We start from the raw sequence: 17,041 nt of genomic DNA, 5'->3' as shown, positions 1-17,041 counted from the left end.
ATGCACTCAGAAATCTCCACTGAAGACCAAAGTGGAAAGAAATTGGCTCTTGTACCTAGGTAACTACCATGTTTACGCTTTGATTAATACTCTGGCCCATGCCTTGAAAGCTGCGTATTCCTCCATATCCAAGAGGAGAAGAAAAGAGGGAGAAGAGAAGCTGGGGACTCAAAGGCTGCAGCCATGGCAGGTATGGGGTCCCGACAAAGATCCATCAAAGTTACTTTCTTTGGATAAGGAATACAAAGGAGAAAAGGAAACTATCTCAACCTTTTTGTGCTTCAAAAGGCCAACAACTTTGGTCCATCTAATCAGTTTTGAATAATTTTCCAAAGAGCGGGTACCATGACATTTATATTTTGATATTAAACAGTTAATTTTATAAAATATGTATGCATTTCAAGTAAATTCCTATCTTTATGAATTTGTGATTAGCATTTTAGAATTGTGTGTTCATACATTTGAAGGAGACCCTAGCGTGTCAGAGGTGGCACTCAGAGTCCTCTCTGCGGGCATGCACACTGTTGGCAGTTGCTCTTTGGGTTTCTGGCGCACAGCTAGTCTTTGCGCACGCCAGAAACCCCAATACCATCTGGCCAGTGCACATGTGCTTGGTGGAAACCTGAAAACCAGGTGGCCGCCACTTGTGTATGCTGGCCAGCTGGTCTTCGGGTTTCTAGAGCTGTGGCGCATGCTCTGATTTGGGCACTTGGTGCCAAAAAGGTTCACCATCACTGATACAGCATAACCCTTTCTGTCTGCAGGAATCCCAGTTAAATCTTCTCTAAGTGATGGCTGTTTTGCATTAAAACAATCAGTGAAGGGATTGGTTCAAGGGATCAGCTGTAAAATTCTTCCTCCTTTTAGGATGGTTTTCATTCAGCCAGAATCTCTCCTTGTTTTCAAGGGCTTTATAAATTATCTTTTCATTTGTTTGTTCAATTTATTTGTGATCCAGTCTAGACTGCTCCCTATACCCTACCAATTTCATCAATTATTTATTTTATCAATATTTACATGATTGACAAATTTTGCTGAACCTTTCTTTTCCCCTTTTGAGGACAGTGATAACACTTGTTGTCCCAACTCAAGTGAGACCACTGTAGCAGAAAGACTCAAATCTGAAAACAACAACAACAACAACGTGTGATAGAAAAACCAAGGTTTCTGCTTTTAACATTCCTGGATATTTCTCTTCTAGTTCCATCCATTTCTGAAGAAGAACGAGTTTTGCAATCTTTCCAACTTGAAACTGTACTTGGACCAAAATGGGGATGTGACAGCAGATTTGAACATCGTAAGCTTTATAGTTCAGTCCAGGGAGGATCCCGTTATAAAGCAAGTGGGGAGTTTTGAAAGACAGAGACTTACTATCAATCCAGATGCTCTTTCACAGCTAATGTTGCTCAATAAGGTGGGTGAAACATTGGTGTCTTTTCTCTGTTTTCCAAAGCCTTGAGAGACTTTTCAAGTGGCTAAGCCTATCCACCAATACAGTGAGAATTGAATGTGGGGAATAGAACCCTTATAATTTTCTTAAAAGGCTTGGGACGCTTCAGTACAATTGGGAAGGTATCTCTCGGATGCTGTAATATAGAACAGTGTTTCAAATTGATTCAGCCGTGTCCTGTGTGGGGTGCTAGGTGATAATTCTTTAAGACCTATGGCCATTTTTTTTTAAAAAAAGTTTTATTAAAAAAAAATTCTTTCACCATACATATTTTATGAACAGAGTTCACATTTTATACATAATCAAAATCATCATTATAATACTTCTTAATCTTCCTATTTTTTCCAATATTTATCTCTTTTGTGTAATCCTTTATCCCAAATTTATCATTTTTCTCCATATCTTATTATTTCAACTTCTGCCATATTAATTCCTCCCCCCTATTATTTTTTATCGTTTTCAATTTTATATTCGAATAACATCACTTTGCGCCTTATATTTCTTCTCAATGACAATTGCTCCAGTTGTTTGCCATCTTTCTTCATTTCCAGAAGAGTCTCTCTAATTCCTTTTTCTCATTCATTAACAATAATACAGTCATCTTAATTTACTTGATTATCAAAATGAGCTGAGGTGGCGCAGTGGTTAGAGTGCAGTACTGCAGCTACTACAGCTGACTGTAGTAGCTTCAGCAAATCAGCGGATCAAATCTCACCGGCTCAAGGTTGACTCAGCCTTCCATCCTTCCGAGGTGGGTAAAATGAAGACCCAGATTGTTGGGGGCAATATGCTATTTAGTATACTGTCTTTGTTGTAAGCCGCCCAGAGTCCTCGGAGAGTGGGCGGCATAGAAATATGAATAATAATAATAATAATAATAATAATAATAATAATAATAATAATACCTATTTTCCCCTTTCCATCTGCTGTGGTTTATCACCAACATATCCTATTTTTTCTTCTTTGCAAAAAGAAACACTTTCATGTTTTCAACATTATTATTTTCTATACAATTAGCATTTTAAATATTCATTTTAATTACATTGTTATCAAAATTAATAGTATTGTCAAATTACTTATTTTCCCCTTTCTATCTATTAGGATTTAATGTAAACAAACTCTATTCTGATTAACAGAGTTGGAAGGGATCCAACCCCCTGCCCAAGCAAGATACCCTAGATCTGCCCCTACCTAGGATCAAACTCACAACCTCCTGATTGTGAGGCAAGAGTTCCACCTCTAGGCCACAGCAGCTGGGCTTCATTCATCTTTGTCATATAATCACTTATAATCATTTTCCACCCTATCTTATTTTTTCAACTTCTGCCATGTTATTCCCACATATTGCTTTATCAAGTCATTAATGCTTTCATCTAGCTAACATCACAGTATATCCTATACTTCTTCTCTCTATAACAATTAAAATTTCATTCTAATTTAAAAAGCTTTAAAAAACACCATTATTATTATATTGTCTACTTTCCCATTCCCATTTATTAATCTATTTTATGTATATTTCCTAATGTTTACTTCATCATCTCATCTTTACCCATCATCTCGAAATCTTTTTAACATCCCCCTTTCTAATAGTTTTTTGCACGACCCTTTATCTCGCTCTAATTTCTCAGTTCTCTCTTTTTTTCTTTTTATATATGTTACATTTCTTCTTCTGGCTCCTTTTATCTTTTGTTGTTGTTGTTGTTGTTGTTGTTGTTTTTGTTGTGTTGTTTGAACTTCCCTTACTAAAGTTTTCCCTTGTCTCTTCCAGATATTCCCCCTTTTCCCTTTACATCTACAACTCCATTTTTTAACAATTTAATACCTCCCCAATTATTTCTCTATGAACTTAACCAGAATTTAAGGACTATATAGTTTTCTTGTATCTCCGCTTCTTTGCTTTTTCCTTCTTTGATTATTCCTTTTATTCTTTAAAATTAAAATGTTATTCTCAATTATTCATTATTATTCAAATTCAGCAACAGTCAAATCCCATTATGAAGCTGTCTTCCAGAAGAGAAGGGAAATAAACAGCCACCCAGAAGTAAAACACAGTCACTCCTTAAACGTTCTCACTTAGCCAAAATTTAAAGTCTATGTAATTTTCTTATATCTCCTTTTCTCCTTTTCTTCTTAAAATAGTCCTTTGTTCTTCAAACAGCTGCTTCCTGTTTTGTCTATTTATAGTATAGTTTATTGAATAGCCCGAAGGCCTTTTCAAACAAAACAGAAAAAAAAGGGGGAAAAAGATAAAAAAGTTACAAAAATAGCAATCTAAAAATATATGATAGATGACATTAAAATTTTACAATATCAAATTTCAATAGCTAAGTTGCCAAGACTAGATAACCCAAATAGGATAGCTCCTCTCTAACTGAGCTCATCTTCCTTACAATCAATATTTTTTTTTTTTTGATATAACTGGCTCGTATTGCCATCATTCTTTTAAGGTATCGAGTGATCGCTCTTACGAGGGGAGGAGAGTCAGCCCTCAACAGAAATGCAAATTTTTGGCTTATATTCCAGTGGGGAAATTTATTTATAATTGGGGACAGATATTGTTTTCTTACTTCTTGATAGAGACTACATTCGAATATTATATGCGCCGTGTCCTCCACGACGTTTACCCCACATATGCATATTCTTTTGTCATACGGGATTTTCCGATAACGGCCGAATTTAACGTTGGTATCTAGAAGTTCGAATCTAAACTTAACAAATAACTGTCTCTCCACTGATGGCATTTCTAAATGTAAATACTTTTCCAGAGTGAAAGTTGTTTTAACTGCTGTCAGCAGTTTAAGGGAATGATTCGTTGAAAGGGTTGCCATGTCCATTTGCCCATGTATATCTTTAATCCGTTGTTTAACTTGGTTCAGTGTGTCACACAACGGGAACCCTACGCCATATCGGTTCAATATTTCTGACAGCCGGGTTAGCCAGGAATACCTTTGAGGATTTGAAATCTGCTGTTCCTCTAGACATATTTTAGGGAGTCTGCTGGCATCCATCTGGGTCATTTTTAGCCAATAGGCTACCGCCCTAGTGATTGTATAGGTGTACAGTGAGAAATGTCCCAATTCAGCTCTGACGGCTGCAGCTGAAGTGGAATTGTTTACCCCAAGCAATTTATCCTTAACAAATTATTTTGAGTTCTCTCTAATATGGGGGTCTCTGTAAGACCCCAAATTTCAGCACCATAGAGCATGATCAGAACAAGTTTAGCCTGAAAGACAAGGCTTGCTCCTGCTCTGACCTTTTGAGAAAGGTATTGATGGTGCGGAGTCCAACCTCCTGCACTGGAAAAAACAATTCCAAGATAAGTATATTGGGTAACTTGCTCAATTTTTGTGTCATTAATCTGCCAATTATGCTTTTTATTCTTATTGCCAAAGACTAAAAGTTTTGATTTAGCTCCATTTATAGTCAAGTGGTTTGCAGTACAGTAATGTGTGAGCTTGTCAAGAAGTCTCCTCATTCCTATTTGGGTTCTAGAAAACAACACTAAGTCATCGGCATACATTAATACATTAATAAATCTAGAGCCTATTTGGGGGCTGTGCGTCAGAAGATCATCGAGCTGCGCTGGGATATCATTTATATAAAGGTTAAAAAGAGTAGGGCCCAGCAGGCAGCCCTGCCTCACTCCTCTAGTTGTCGGTATGCTGTTTGTTGAGGCCCCATTTGCTGCATATCTGACTCTAATTGCCATATTAGTCTAGAGAATCCTGATCAACAAAATAAGTCTGGGGTCCATCCCCATAACTTGTAGTTTCCTCCACAAATGGTTCCTATCTATAGAATCAAAAGCAGCAGTAAGGTCAATAAAGGCAGTATACAGCTTTTTCCCCTGGGTCTTGTATTTATTAATTAAGTGGGAAAGGACAAAACAATTGTCTATGGTAGACCTACCTGATCTAAAACCTGCCTGCTCATTTGCCAGAATTTCCTTATCCAAGCACCAGTCCTCTATTTTATTTAGGAGATGTTTCGTATACATTTTTGAAATTATATTAAGAAGACTGATGGGTTGGTAGTTGGATGGGGCAGCTCTGTCACCTTTCTTAAAAATTGGAAAAACTATAGCTAACCTCCACCCTTCAGGGATTATCCCTACTTTATTGATATAAGTAAACAGTGCTACCAGCACTGGTACCCAAAAGTCAATGTTGGACCTAAAGAGTTCAGGAGGCAACAAGTCCTCTCCAGGGGCCTTCCCGGCCTTTAAGGATTGAATTATGTGCTTAACTTCGGTAGGGGTAACTGGTGTCCATTCCGGACATTTCCTTAATTCTTGCTGGAGGATATCCAATTGCAAGACATTTGTTGTATTGTTACCATCAAATAAAACAAGATAGTGCTTCTCCCATTTTACTGCTGATATATCAGTGTCCATAAATGGGGAACGTTGTTTTAATATACCGGCTATCTTATGCCAAAAAATCGTAGGGAATTGGGATTTCGCTGCCATTTCTACCTCTTTCCACATCCTGGTGTTATAGCTACTTTTCTTGTTTTTCAGGAGGGATTTGTATGCTCTCCTGAGTTGAACCATATTTGAATAATCACCATCCTGTCTGGATTGGTTAACTTTCTAAACTGTGGCTCTTAGATTTGACCTCAAGTTATGGCAATCATCATCAAACCACTTTCTAGAGATCCCATCTACTTTTCTATCATTCTGGATCATTAAGTTCCTAAGAGTAGAAGTTAGCTCTGTATAATCTGGCATTGGGGTGTTGTCTCCGGGCTTAGATTGGGAGATTTTCCTTGCTAGGTGTCTGGCTTCGTCTGAGCCCAAATAAGTGGTGACAGATTTGACATCAAGTCTGTGCCAATATAACCTTTTATAGTTATAAACCCGGGCGTTTGCTAAGGTGTCAATTTCCTCTCTTGAATGAGGCCTAACTTCTGAAGAGAGTGAAACCAGAGCTGTGATGGGAAAGTGGTCACTTTCCTCTCTAAATATAGCTCTTACTTCTGAAAAATGGTGTACTAAACTAGAGGAAGTGCAGATATAATCGATAGAGGTTGAGGTTTTGTTGGACGAGAAAGTATAGGGATATATATACCCATCACTCGAGCCACTAAGTACTTGCATATCATTCATAAACAGCAGGGAAATTAACCTCTGGGCATATTTATTGGTCCTCTTGTCCATTGAGTGGACAAGTGAACTCATTATAAAAGTAACCAGTTGGTACCAGGCCTCTGTTAGCATAGCTCTTCATTGAGGGACCTAGTCTTGCATTAGTATCTCCAGCTAATATAATTTTTGCTTGGGGAAAGCGTCCCTTTAAGGTAGCTAATATTGAATCTAATTCATCCCACAAATCCCTTCCTAGAAGGTGGAATGAAAATGGAGCGATATATACATTAATTAAGATTAAGTCCATCCCCCTGAAGGTACATCTAATAGGCAGAATATATTGGAATTGAGGATCTAAAGAAATTTCTTCACCCTTCCATCCCGTATCCCTTTTGTCCTTTGTTCTTCAAACAGCTGCTTCCTTTTTTGCCTATTTGAATACAGTATCACAGTACTTTTTCTTTTCTCCAGCAGATGGCACTCTCAGTTTCTACATGTTGCAAAATAGTCTTTTAAATCCAATTGTTTATCAAAATATTCAATAATTTTTCAAAACCTCTTATAATTTGTTCTCTTTCTTCTGAACATCGTTTATTCCCTTTTAAAAATATTTTGCTTTTCCCCAATTTTCCAAATCCAAGCCTTTCTCTTAGATTCTTTGTGTTATAGTCCATGCTTTCTCTTTTTTCTGTATTTGTGTTTTTTCTCCCCAAGTGCCAGATAGCCACTAATCCAAATTCAGGGATTCTTTTAAGACTTCAATTCCCATTTTTCTTAGCTTAAAATGGCAGTTATCTTCCCCCAGTTCTGTCTCTCCATCCAAATGCCACTCCTGCTAAATACTTCGGTCCGGTTGTCCCAGTTTCAAAGCATAAGATGGCCGCTGCCTCGGCTGCTGCTTCGGGAGAGCTGTTTCTGTTCCAGGAAGGAAATTGCCAATTCCTCGCAGTCCATGAAACGTTTCTCCTTTCTTCACCATCCTTACAAGATAGCTGTGGCTCGAAAGCCTCCTGCCAGCAGTTCGTCCGGCTGGATTTTGCGTGGCTCATCAGAGCCTGCTATTTTCTAGTCCGTTCCTGCTGTGATGTCAACCGGCTGGACGTATGGCTATTTTGTCTCCCTATTTTGGAACAACACTGTTCCAAAACTATCAGCTAGAAATACAAAACAAAACCATTTTTAATTCCCAGTCTTCATTAATTAAGATGTATAAAGAGCTGAAAGATTCTATTTTCACCAATGAATTAATCAGCTAACATTTATTTATCTGGAAGTATCAGTTTTAAATTGGCCATACAGCAAATTAAAGGTGCATATAACATGGATGTGAAATTGGGCTGTAAAAGAATTGACCCATGAATCACGCCACCAATGAACTCCTGTATCTATATAAAACAGATCTGTATCTGTATAAAACAGATATACAGATTATGTGTATCTATTGGGGATTTAGGTTTGGGTTTTTTTTTTCCTTTCTTCCAATATGAAGATATTTGTTACTGATGGGGGCAGATGGTAATTGAAGATACTGAAAATACTGCTGGAATAAGGATGCGATGTTACCCTAACATGGGTGATGGAGTTTATCATCCAGTTGAAGGATATTACAGAAGATGCTATATGGATTACAAGCTTAAAGTTTTTTTCTTTTAGGATTTTATTTACATAAGGGAATATTTTTCTAGGGGAGTGGGCAGAAGAATAAAGATATTAAGAATAATTATGGTAATTTTGTAGGAAAGTGGGTGGAGATAGGTTAGGTTATTGATTGTTTAGTTTAAAGAAAAGGGATATTATGTTTAGATGTGAATATATGTAATGAAGGGGGGGAAGGAAATGGGTAGTTGAATTGAATAAGTGTTAAATTAGGATTTATTGAATAGTCTTAGAGTGGAAGTATGCTTTGAAATGTGATATAGTATGGGGGATAGTAAAAGGGTAGATCATGAGCGGAAATTGTTAAATTGGGAGATATAATAATATTATTCTGTTAAATCAGGAGTTATTAGACATTGTTATAACAGAATGTCACTTGGAAATGCATATTATAGCATAGTATAAGGGGGGTATGATAATTTTATTAGAAAGAAAGGGTCAGTATATGGAGATGGAGTAAGTGGATAGTAAAGCATGATATAATCTGTTATGAATTTGGGTTTTATTATGAAGAAGTCAAAGGGGAAGGGGGGGTGAGGGGGGTTAGGGAGGAGGGGGGGAAAGGGGGGAAAAATTTGTATTTGAAAAACTTTTTCAATAAAAAAAGACTGGACATGTTTCCTGTTGAAACCATTGGGAAATATGCTTTGGCATTCAGGTTTAGCTTGTCATGGCTGGGCAAGTTTATATTCTTAAATAGATTATACTGGTCAGAATATATATATATATAATAGAATAGAATATATATATATAATCTGGAAAAAAAATTAGGAAAGTCTAGATAAAAGGAAGATAGTCGAGGCAAAGCTGTAGTGTTAGATGAGAAATATATATGATATGATAGATAAATATGTATGTAAATTGCATAGATAGGTACAGGTATAGATTAGTAGAAAGTATGTATAATTGTATAGAAATATATAGATTATTAGTATGATGTTATGTATAAATAACATATAAGGTTAAAGAATTATATTAATATAATTTGTATTAGTTTAAAGTGTTGGAAGATATTTAGAACCAGTGATGTCATAGCTATGAAAACCTTGCTTGACCCTGTCACAGGGTTCATATTCATGTCACATGTGATACAGCAAAAAATGCCTGATTTTTGAGGGTCATGTTCTCATGCAGAATTGGGGTTCACATTCTGTCACCACCAGTTCACCCAGCACCGGAAATGTGAGTGTGCGCTCCACGTGTGTGAGACATCAAACAACATGGTAATTCACTCACCTGCGATGTCCATGCATTTGTGCAACATCAAAACCACAGCGATATAGGATTGCACTTGGGTGGGTGGGTGGACCCACCCACAGATCGCTACTACCGGTTCACCCCAACCAGTCTGAACCGGCTGAATACCAGCTCTATTCTCATGACTAACCTCCATTTCATCTCACTCTAGTTCTAGAAACTAGGCAGTCAGTTTTAGCCTTGGTTCACCATCATGGTGGCCATATAAAATTAGCAAATAAACATACAAATAAACAAAGAACAGATGCATTAAGGTTGACAGCCCAAATTTATAATGAAGTTTTCCTTTATTGGAGGTGGTTCTGGACCACTTTTGAATGGGGATGGCCTTGCAATGATACATGTAGTCCAGAAGAAACCTTTCCAGTTCCAACCGGTCACAGGTTTCTTCATCACAGTTTTATTCTATTTTAGTAAATCTAGTAAAATAAAATAAAAAATCATTAACTTTTTAGAATAAATTTCATTCTAAGCTTTAATATGAACCCAGCATCTCACTTTAAATTCATGGGTAAATGAAGAAAGGAGTAGTGCACAGTAATACAATCATGTGGTTGTATTTATATATGTGTATGTATGTATGTGTATGTATTTGTGTATCTGTGTATGTATGTATGTGACACTAATTGTCAATTCATGGTTAAATCGTTTCTCAATTGCTTAGGTCCAGAATTTATTAAGTAGAAATGTCCTGTATTGGAAAGAGATATTCTAGAAGCAAAAGGGAGAAATTAAATGAAGAATCTGTCAGTAGTTGTATCTCCTGCAACATTGAGAGTTACTTAAAATGTTCTTATTTACCTAAGTGAAGTCCAGCAACTAGTGGACTAATGTTCATGTCTATCTCCATTTTTCATTAAGGGTTAGTTCTAACATATTTTGTTTGGCATTCCTCATTTTCCTGCTTAGTCTTTGCCTCGGTCCAAATGTGTGGAAAATTGTCATCCTGGATTTTTCAAGCAAGCTCGAAAAGGAGAGCCAGTATGCTGCTATGACTGTATTCCTTGTCCAGAAGGGACCATCTCCACTCAGGAAGGTGAGTGACGCCAAAGAAAAGGCTACTAGATTCATCCAGAGCGTTTTGATCAATGTGCATTTTAAAAGAGATATCTAAAGTTAACAATTTTGTGGTTCTCAATTTTCATGGTGCCCGATTTCTTCCCTAAGGGGAAGAATAAGAAAAAGATTTGGAGGGACAAGGTAGGAAGAGATAGAAGAACATGGTGGATTCTGCAAGATTATTTGCATCCGAGGACATTTCTCTTTGCTTGCCAGTTTGGAGCTGTCCTCCCATGTTTACTGCTCTTAGGAACATCTGCATTCTTTGAAATGGAGAAATGGTTTCAGATCAATGACTTTTGCTCACCCAAACCCAGTTTGTATTACAGGCCAAAAGATATATAAATCAATCAATCAATTAATCAGTCAATCTTTATTAAGGTCATGTAACCAGAAAAGCAGAAAGATCTAATTCAGATAACCATGGACAGACGAGAGAAATCCACACAGAAGACTTTCCATAAACGATGTGGAAGAAAGGACATAAATTACATTTACCATTATTAGGGGTAAAATCTGCCTCTTTTATTTTTAGTACTTTATTTTTCCATATTATGGATTAAGAGGTAAAACCCAAATATTGTTTATAGCCCAGTTTAGCATTCCCAGATTTAGCATAACCATGGTTTCCTTGTTTTCCTTGGTTGGACTGCTACTGTGACTTACCTTGAATATTGTACATAAATCAATCGATCGATCGATCAATCAATCAATCAATCTTTATCAAGGTCATGGAACCACATAAGCAGGAAGAAGTAATTCAGGGGACCACGGAGGGAGAGGATTTGGGTTCAAGGGACAAGAGAAATATGTACAAAAGACTCACCATAAAAGACTTGGAGCAGTTTTCTGTGAAAGAAGGGATGTAAATTAAATTTACCATTAGTAGGGGTAAAATTTGCCTGCTTTAATTTTCCATATTACGGATTAAGAGGTAAAACCCAAATATGGTTTATAGGCCAGTTCAACATTCCCAGATTCAGCATTGCCACCATCATGGCTTCCTTGGTTGGCTTGTTACTGAATCTTCCCTCTTCGTCTTATCTTTCCAATTTCCTTGGATATTAAATAATGAAATACAACAGCAACAAAAAAAGGGGATATAGCTGTGTTTCTAATAAGGACTATTAACTATTGGTATTAAAAGGAAACCAATCTAAACAGAAATCAGGGAAAAAAGAGAACCAACTAAGCTATTGTATTTATTTCATACGGTGTAGCAGAATACAGCATTAATACATAAAGTTAACAGAAACAGCATATAAAATGTGTATCAAAATATAAAACAGCAGAACAGTAAGTTATTTTAAAAATGCATAATAGGAATGATGGGTACAATTATGAATGAAATTAAATTATATATGAGCCGTTACTAGAGTGGCTAAGCCTATCGCTGGATGTCTGGACCATTTAGCCATTGGGCAGCAATGCCCTTGAGATGATGTATTTCATGCAGGGATTCAGAGAACCTTCTGAGGGTGCATTCCCTCATACATAAAGGTAAATGTTCCACTTGCACATATCTGCTAGTCGTTCCCAACTCTAGGGGGCAGTGCTCATCTCTGTTTCAAAGCCGAAGAGCCAGCACTGTCCGGAGACATCTCCATGGTCATGTGGCCAACATGACTAAATGCCAAAGGCACACGTAACTCTGTTACCTTCACACCAAAGGTGGTCCCTATTTTTCTATTTGCATTTTTAATGTACTTTCGAACTGCTAGGTTGGCAGAAGATGGGACAAGGAAAGGGAACTCATCATGTTACGCGGCACTAGGGATTTGAACCGCTGAACTGCCAACTGCCACAGTTAGTATTGTCAACCTGCCCCTGTTGTTTTTTTTCCAAAATTGGCACCTGTCATGGTTGGTTGGTATCATCTGCAATCCAAAGAAGATCTTTCTTGAAAGGTGAAAAGAGATATAAAAGAAATATTGCTTTTTGTTTTCTCAGATACTGAAAAGTGCACCAAGTGCCCAGATGATCAATATCCAACCCAGAGCAGAGTCCAATGTATCCCAAAAAGAATAACCTTCCTCTCCTATGAAGAACATCTGGGCATCATCCTGGTGTCCATTGCTTTACTCTTGTTCCTATTCACAGGATTCATTTTAATCATATTCATTAAATACTTAGAAACTCCCATTGTCAAAGCCAACAACCGGGACCTTTCCTACATCCTCCTGGTCTCCCTCTTGCTTTGCTTCTTGTCCTCCTTTTTCTTCATTGGACAGCCAAGGAAAGCCTCCTGTCTTCTTCGACAAACTGTGTTCAGCATTGTCTTCTCAATAGCTGTGTCATCTGTGTTGGCCAAAACGATCACAGTAGTGCTGGCCTTCCTGGCATCAAAACCAGGGAATAAAATGAGAAGATGGTTGGGGAAGAGCTTGGCCAATTCCATCATCCTTTCTGGTTCTGCTGGACAAATTTTCATCTGTGCCTTATGGCTGGCAATTTCTCCCCCATTCCCTGACTCTGACTTAAACTCCCAGCCTGGAGCGATCATCCTTCAATGCAATGAAGGCTCTGTCACCATGTTTTATATTGTCCTTGGCTATATGTGTTTCCTAGCTGCCATTTGCTTCACTGTAGCTTTCCTGGCTAGGAATCTGCCTGGGGCCTTCAATGAAGCCAAGCTGATCACCTTCAGCATGCTGGTCTTCTGCAGTGTTTGGATCTCCTTCGTGCCCACCTATCTGAGCACCAAAGGAAAGTCCATGGTGATTGTTCAGGTCTTCTCCATCTTGGCCTCCAGTGCTGGACTGCTGGGTTGCATCTTCTTCCCAAAGTGCTTCATTATTATCCTGAGGCCAAATCTAAACACTAAGGAACATCTCATGATAAAAGTAGAGAAATGACAGTGAAATTGTTTCTTAGGCTTATCACATTTAATTTTTTCATTGCAGTTATTGGTGTTTTGTATTCTTCCTTTGAATCAATGTGACAATTAAGGCTATTTAAAACTGAAGGAAATAAACATATGAAGAGTATAATGTTAATGACATTAAATTCCAACATAATCATCAATTAGTAAAATAAACCAATTAGTAATAGAATTTGTTATACATCCAGGAATAAACAAGCTCAGAAATAAGACTATCCTTCCAACGGGATTTTATGTGCTTTATTGTGCAAATGCAATTCTTGCTGCTGTTATATATGAATGATCAAATATGTATGTTCTTTACTATAATTCTCTGGTAAAATTCCCAATAAGAATATCTCTGCTTTTAACTCTATATGTTGCTGCAACATTCCCTCTAACCATGTTTGTATTTTCACCCAATATTGTTTTGCTTCTTTACACAACCACCACATATGATAGTATGATCCCGGCAACTGGTGACATTTCCAACACTTAGCTGATTTATCTTGAAACATTTTAGCTAATCTTTCTGGTGGCACATACCATCTATAAAACATCTTATACAGGTTTTCTTTATAGGTTGTTGCCATTGTTAATTTATCATTTCTTTCCTAAAGTTGTTGCCATTTATCCAATTCTATGGTCTATCCAAAATTCTTTGCCCATGCTATCATTGTTTCTTTTACTTCTTCGTCTTCTAGTCTAATACACAATAAATAATTATATAGTTTCTTAATCATTTTCTCATCTGTTCCTGTCAATATTTCATCCAGTTCTGATTTCCCCAAGTTAAAGTCATATTGTCTATGATCTGCTTCATATCTTGATTGTATTTGCAATCTTGTATACCAATCTTTCTCGATCCCTTGACTCTCTAGTTCTTGTTTTTGTTTCAGCTCTCCCCGATCTGTCAGAATGTCTTTATATCTAACAATATTCCCCATGTACACAATATTTGGGTATGTCACTGCTTCTATTGTAAAAAACCACATTGGAATATTCAAATAATGTTTTTCTTTTATTCTCTCCCACACTGATAACAAACCATTTCTTACATAATGTCTTTGGAAATATCCATGTATCCTTTGTTTCCCGTACCATAAAAAGGCATGCCAACCCAATTGTAAATCATGACCCTCCAATGTCAATAATCTTGTATTCCGTAATAAAATCCATTCTTTAATCCATTTTAACGCTGCCCCTTGATAATACAATTTCCAATTTGGAAGGCTAAACCCACCTCTAATTCTTGCATCTTGTAGCATTTTTATGTTAATCCTTGCTCTCTTTCTTTGCCACACATATTTCCACGTTATTTTCTTCAACTCTTCAAAATATTTTTTCTCCAGTTTTATTGGTATAGTTTGAAATAAAAATAATATTTTTGGTAATACATGCATTTTTATTAATGGAGCTTTCAGCTCTCTATTTTTTGTAAGCTCACTGTCCACACTACAGTCATGTGAAATATAGCAGTTGTTTCATGCGATCATCTGAGCAACCTTTTTTCACTTTTTTAAAGCATTTTTTTACTACCTATTTGCCTGAACTGCTGGTAAAAAAATGCTTAAAATGTAAAAAAAAAAAAAAAAACGTTCCGACGATTGTGCGTCACTCAGCTGATCATCGGAACTTTTCTTTTACATTTTTTCATTGCCAGTTCAGCGAACCAGTAGCATTTTTTATTACCGGTTCGGGCGAACCGGCCAAACTGGTACCATTTCACCCCTGGATTCTCCCCAAGTGGAGCCTTTGGGACAAGTGGGAGCAGTGGCTTCAGGGGAGAATTTGGCTGGAGCATCTGGAGGGGCCATGAGGGACCCTCAGGATGCATCTTCCTCAGAGTTGTAGAGAATCGCCTACAGGGAGATGCTGATTGCATGTTTATAATCACCATTCACTTATGAATGGTAATGATAAAGTGTTCAGATAAAATTTAGCTGGTAGTCTAAAAACATTTTCCAAGAGTTTATTCATGAAGATCAATGTGGCTTTTTATTAAATGACAAAAGTCAATGTGAGAACTGTGTTGGTTGTCATAGTACTTTTACAACAACATAACAAAATACAAGTCGCATAGTTCTTCTTAGATGCAGAGAAAGCCTTTGATCATTTGCATTGGCCTTTTTTGCTTAATGTTCTGAAAGATATGAGCCTTGCTGAAAATTTAGTGTCAGAAGGCTGAACTTATGGTTAATGGTGTTCTAACTAAATCCTGTGATATCCATAAGGGGACAAATCAAAGTTTTCCTTGGTCCCCTTTGCTGTTTATTTTGGCTCTTGAAGTGTTGACTTCTCATGGAGGAAGGAGAGCAGAAGGGAGGTTCCGTTAGGTTAGTTGCCTAGCAACAGAACAAAGATTCCGATCAGTGACAGTTGGCTGCAGCAACGTTGGGAGGAGAGTGCCCGTCCCTTGTTAAGTGTGGCCTGACCTTGGAATACTGCATCCAGTTTTGGTTGCCACGATGTAAAAAAGATGTTGAGACTCTTGAAAGAGTGCAGGGAAGTGCAGTGACATGTTATTTAACTATTCTTTCAAAAATTGTATTTTTAATCCTTCAAAGGCTGAGAGGTTTGGAGGCATTTTCAAATCTCCAAGAATCATTGGCTGAAGCTTGAGAATTATTATTATTATTATTATTATTATTATTATTATTATTATTAATTTATTTATTTATTTATTTATTCAATTTATATCCTGCCCTTCTCCAAGTGGACTCAGGGCGGTGCACAGCCAGAACTAAAAGACATAGCAATACAAAATTTAAAATTTTTAAAAGAATTATATGACTTTGGCCCAAAGTTTAAAACATTTAAACTAAAACCTATTGACAATTTAAAAAGCTAAAAAAAAAAAGGGGGAAGGGGGTTTCACGTCAGCCCTGCTTGATGGAAAAGAAAAGTTTTTAGGGCACAGCGAAAGACCCGGAGATCTGATATCCTTCGTATCTCCGGGGGCAAATCGTTCCAGAGGGCAGGAGCTGCCACAGAGAAGGCCCTCCCCCTGGGGGTCGCCAGCCGACATTGCTTGGCTGACGGCACCCTGAGGAGTCCCTCTCTGTGGGAGCCTACTGGTCTGTGGGAGGCTATCGGCGGCAGAAGGTGGTCCCGCAAATACTCAGGTCCTATGCCATGGAGCGCTTTAAAGATGGTGACCAACACCTTGAAGTGCACCTGGAAGACCACTGGAAGCCAATGCAGCTCACGCAGGAGAGGTGTCACATGGGAGCGCCCCATCGCTCCCATAATCCCCCGCGTGGCCACATTCTGCACTAGTTGGAGCCTTCGGGTGCTCCTCAAGGGAAGCCCCATGTACAGAGCATTGCAGTAGTCCAGGCAGGAAGTGACTAGTGCCTGAGTGACTGTGTGTAAGGAGTCTCAATCCAGAAAGGGACACAACTGGCAAATCAGGCGAAGCTGATAAAAAGCCACCCTGGCCATGGCTGTCATAAAGATAGCCGTGCATCCAGGAGGATGCCCAAGTTGTGAGGCCTGTCCGTGGGGGCCAATAACTCACCCTCAAAAGCCAGTGATGGCACCAGCTGGCTATATCGGGATGCCGGAAGCCACAGCCACTCGGTCTTGGAAGGGTTGTGTTGAAGCCTGTTACTCCCCATCCAGATCCTCTCTTCCTCCAGGCACCGGGAAATCACTTCAAGGGCATCATTGG

At 38.0% G+C, this 17,041-nt stretch overlaps 1 protein-coding gene across 1 annotated transcript; it reads left to right on the top strand.

The window, feature by feature from the left end:
* On the top strand, window positions 1-13,498 carry LOC148115940 (vomeronasal type-2 receptor 26-like). The gene is made up of 4 exons (XM_087885309.1): window positions 1-51; window positions 1,202-1,414; window positions 10,359-10,485; window positions 12,459-13,498. The coding sequence occupies exons 1-4, from the start codon at window positions 1-3 to the stop codon at window positions 13,361-13,363; spliced, it is 1,296 nt and encodes a 431-aa protein (XP_087741435.1). The 3' UTR covers window positions 13,364-13,498.
* The last annotated feature ends 3,543 nt before the right edge of the window (window positions 13,499-17,041 follow it).

This window comes from Pantherophis guttatus, chromosome 2 (genome assembly GCF_059756535.1).
Source record: "Pantherophis guttatus breed Tessera chromosome 2, ASM5975653v1, whole genome shotgun sequence".
Taxonomy (NCBI): domain Eukaryota; kingdom Metazoa; phylum Chordata; class Lepidosauria; order Squamata; family Colubridae; genus Pantherophis; species Pantherophis guttatus.
Note: the sequence above shows the minus strand (reverse complement) of the source record. Positions and strands in the feature narration are given on the sequence as shown.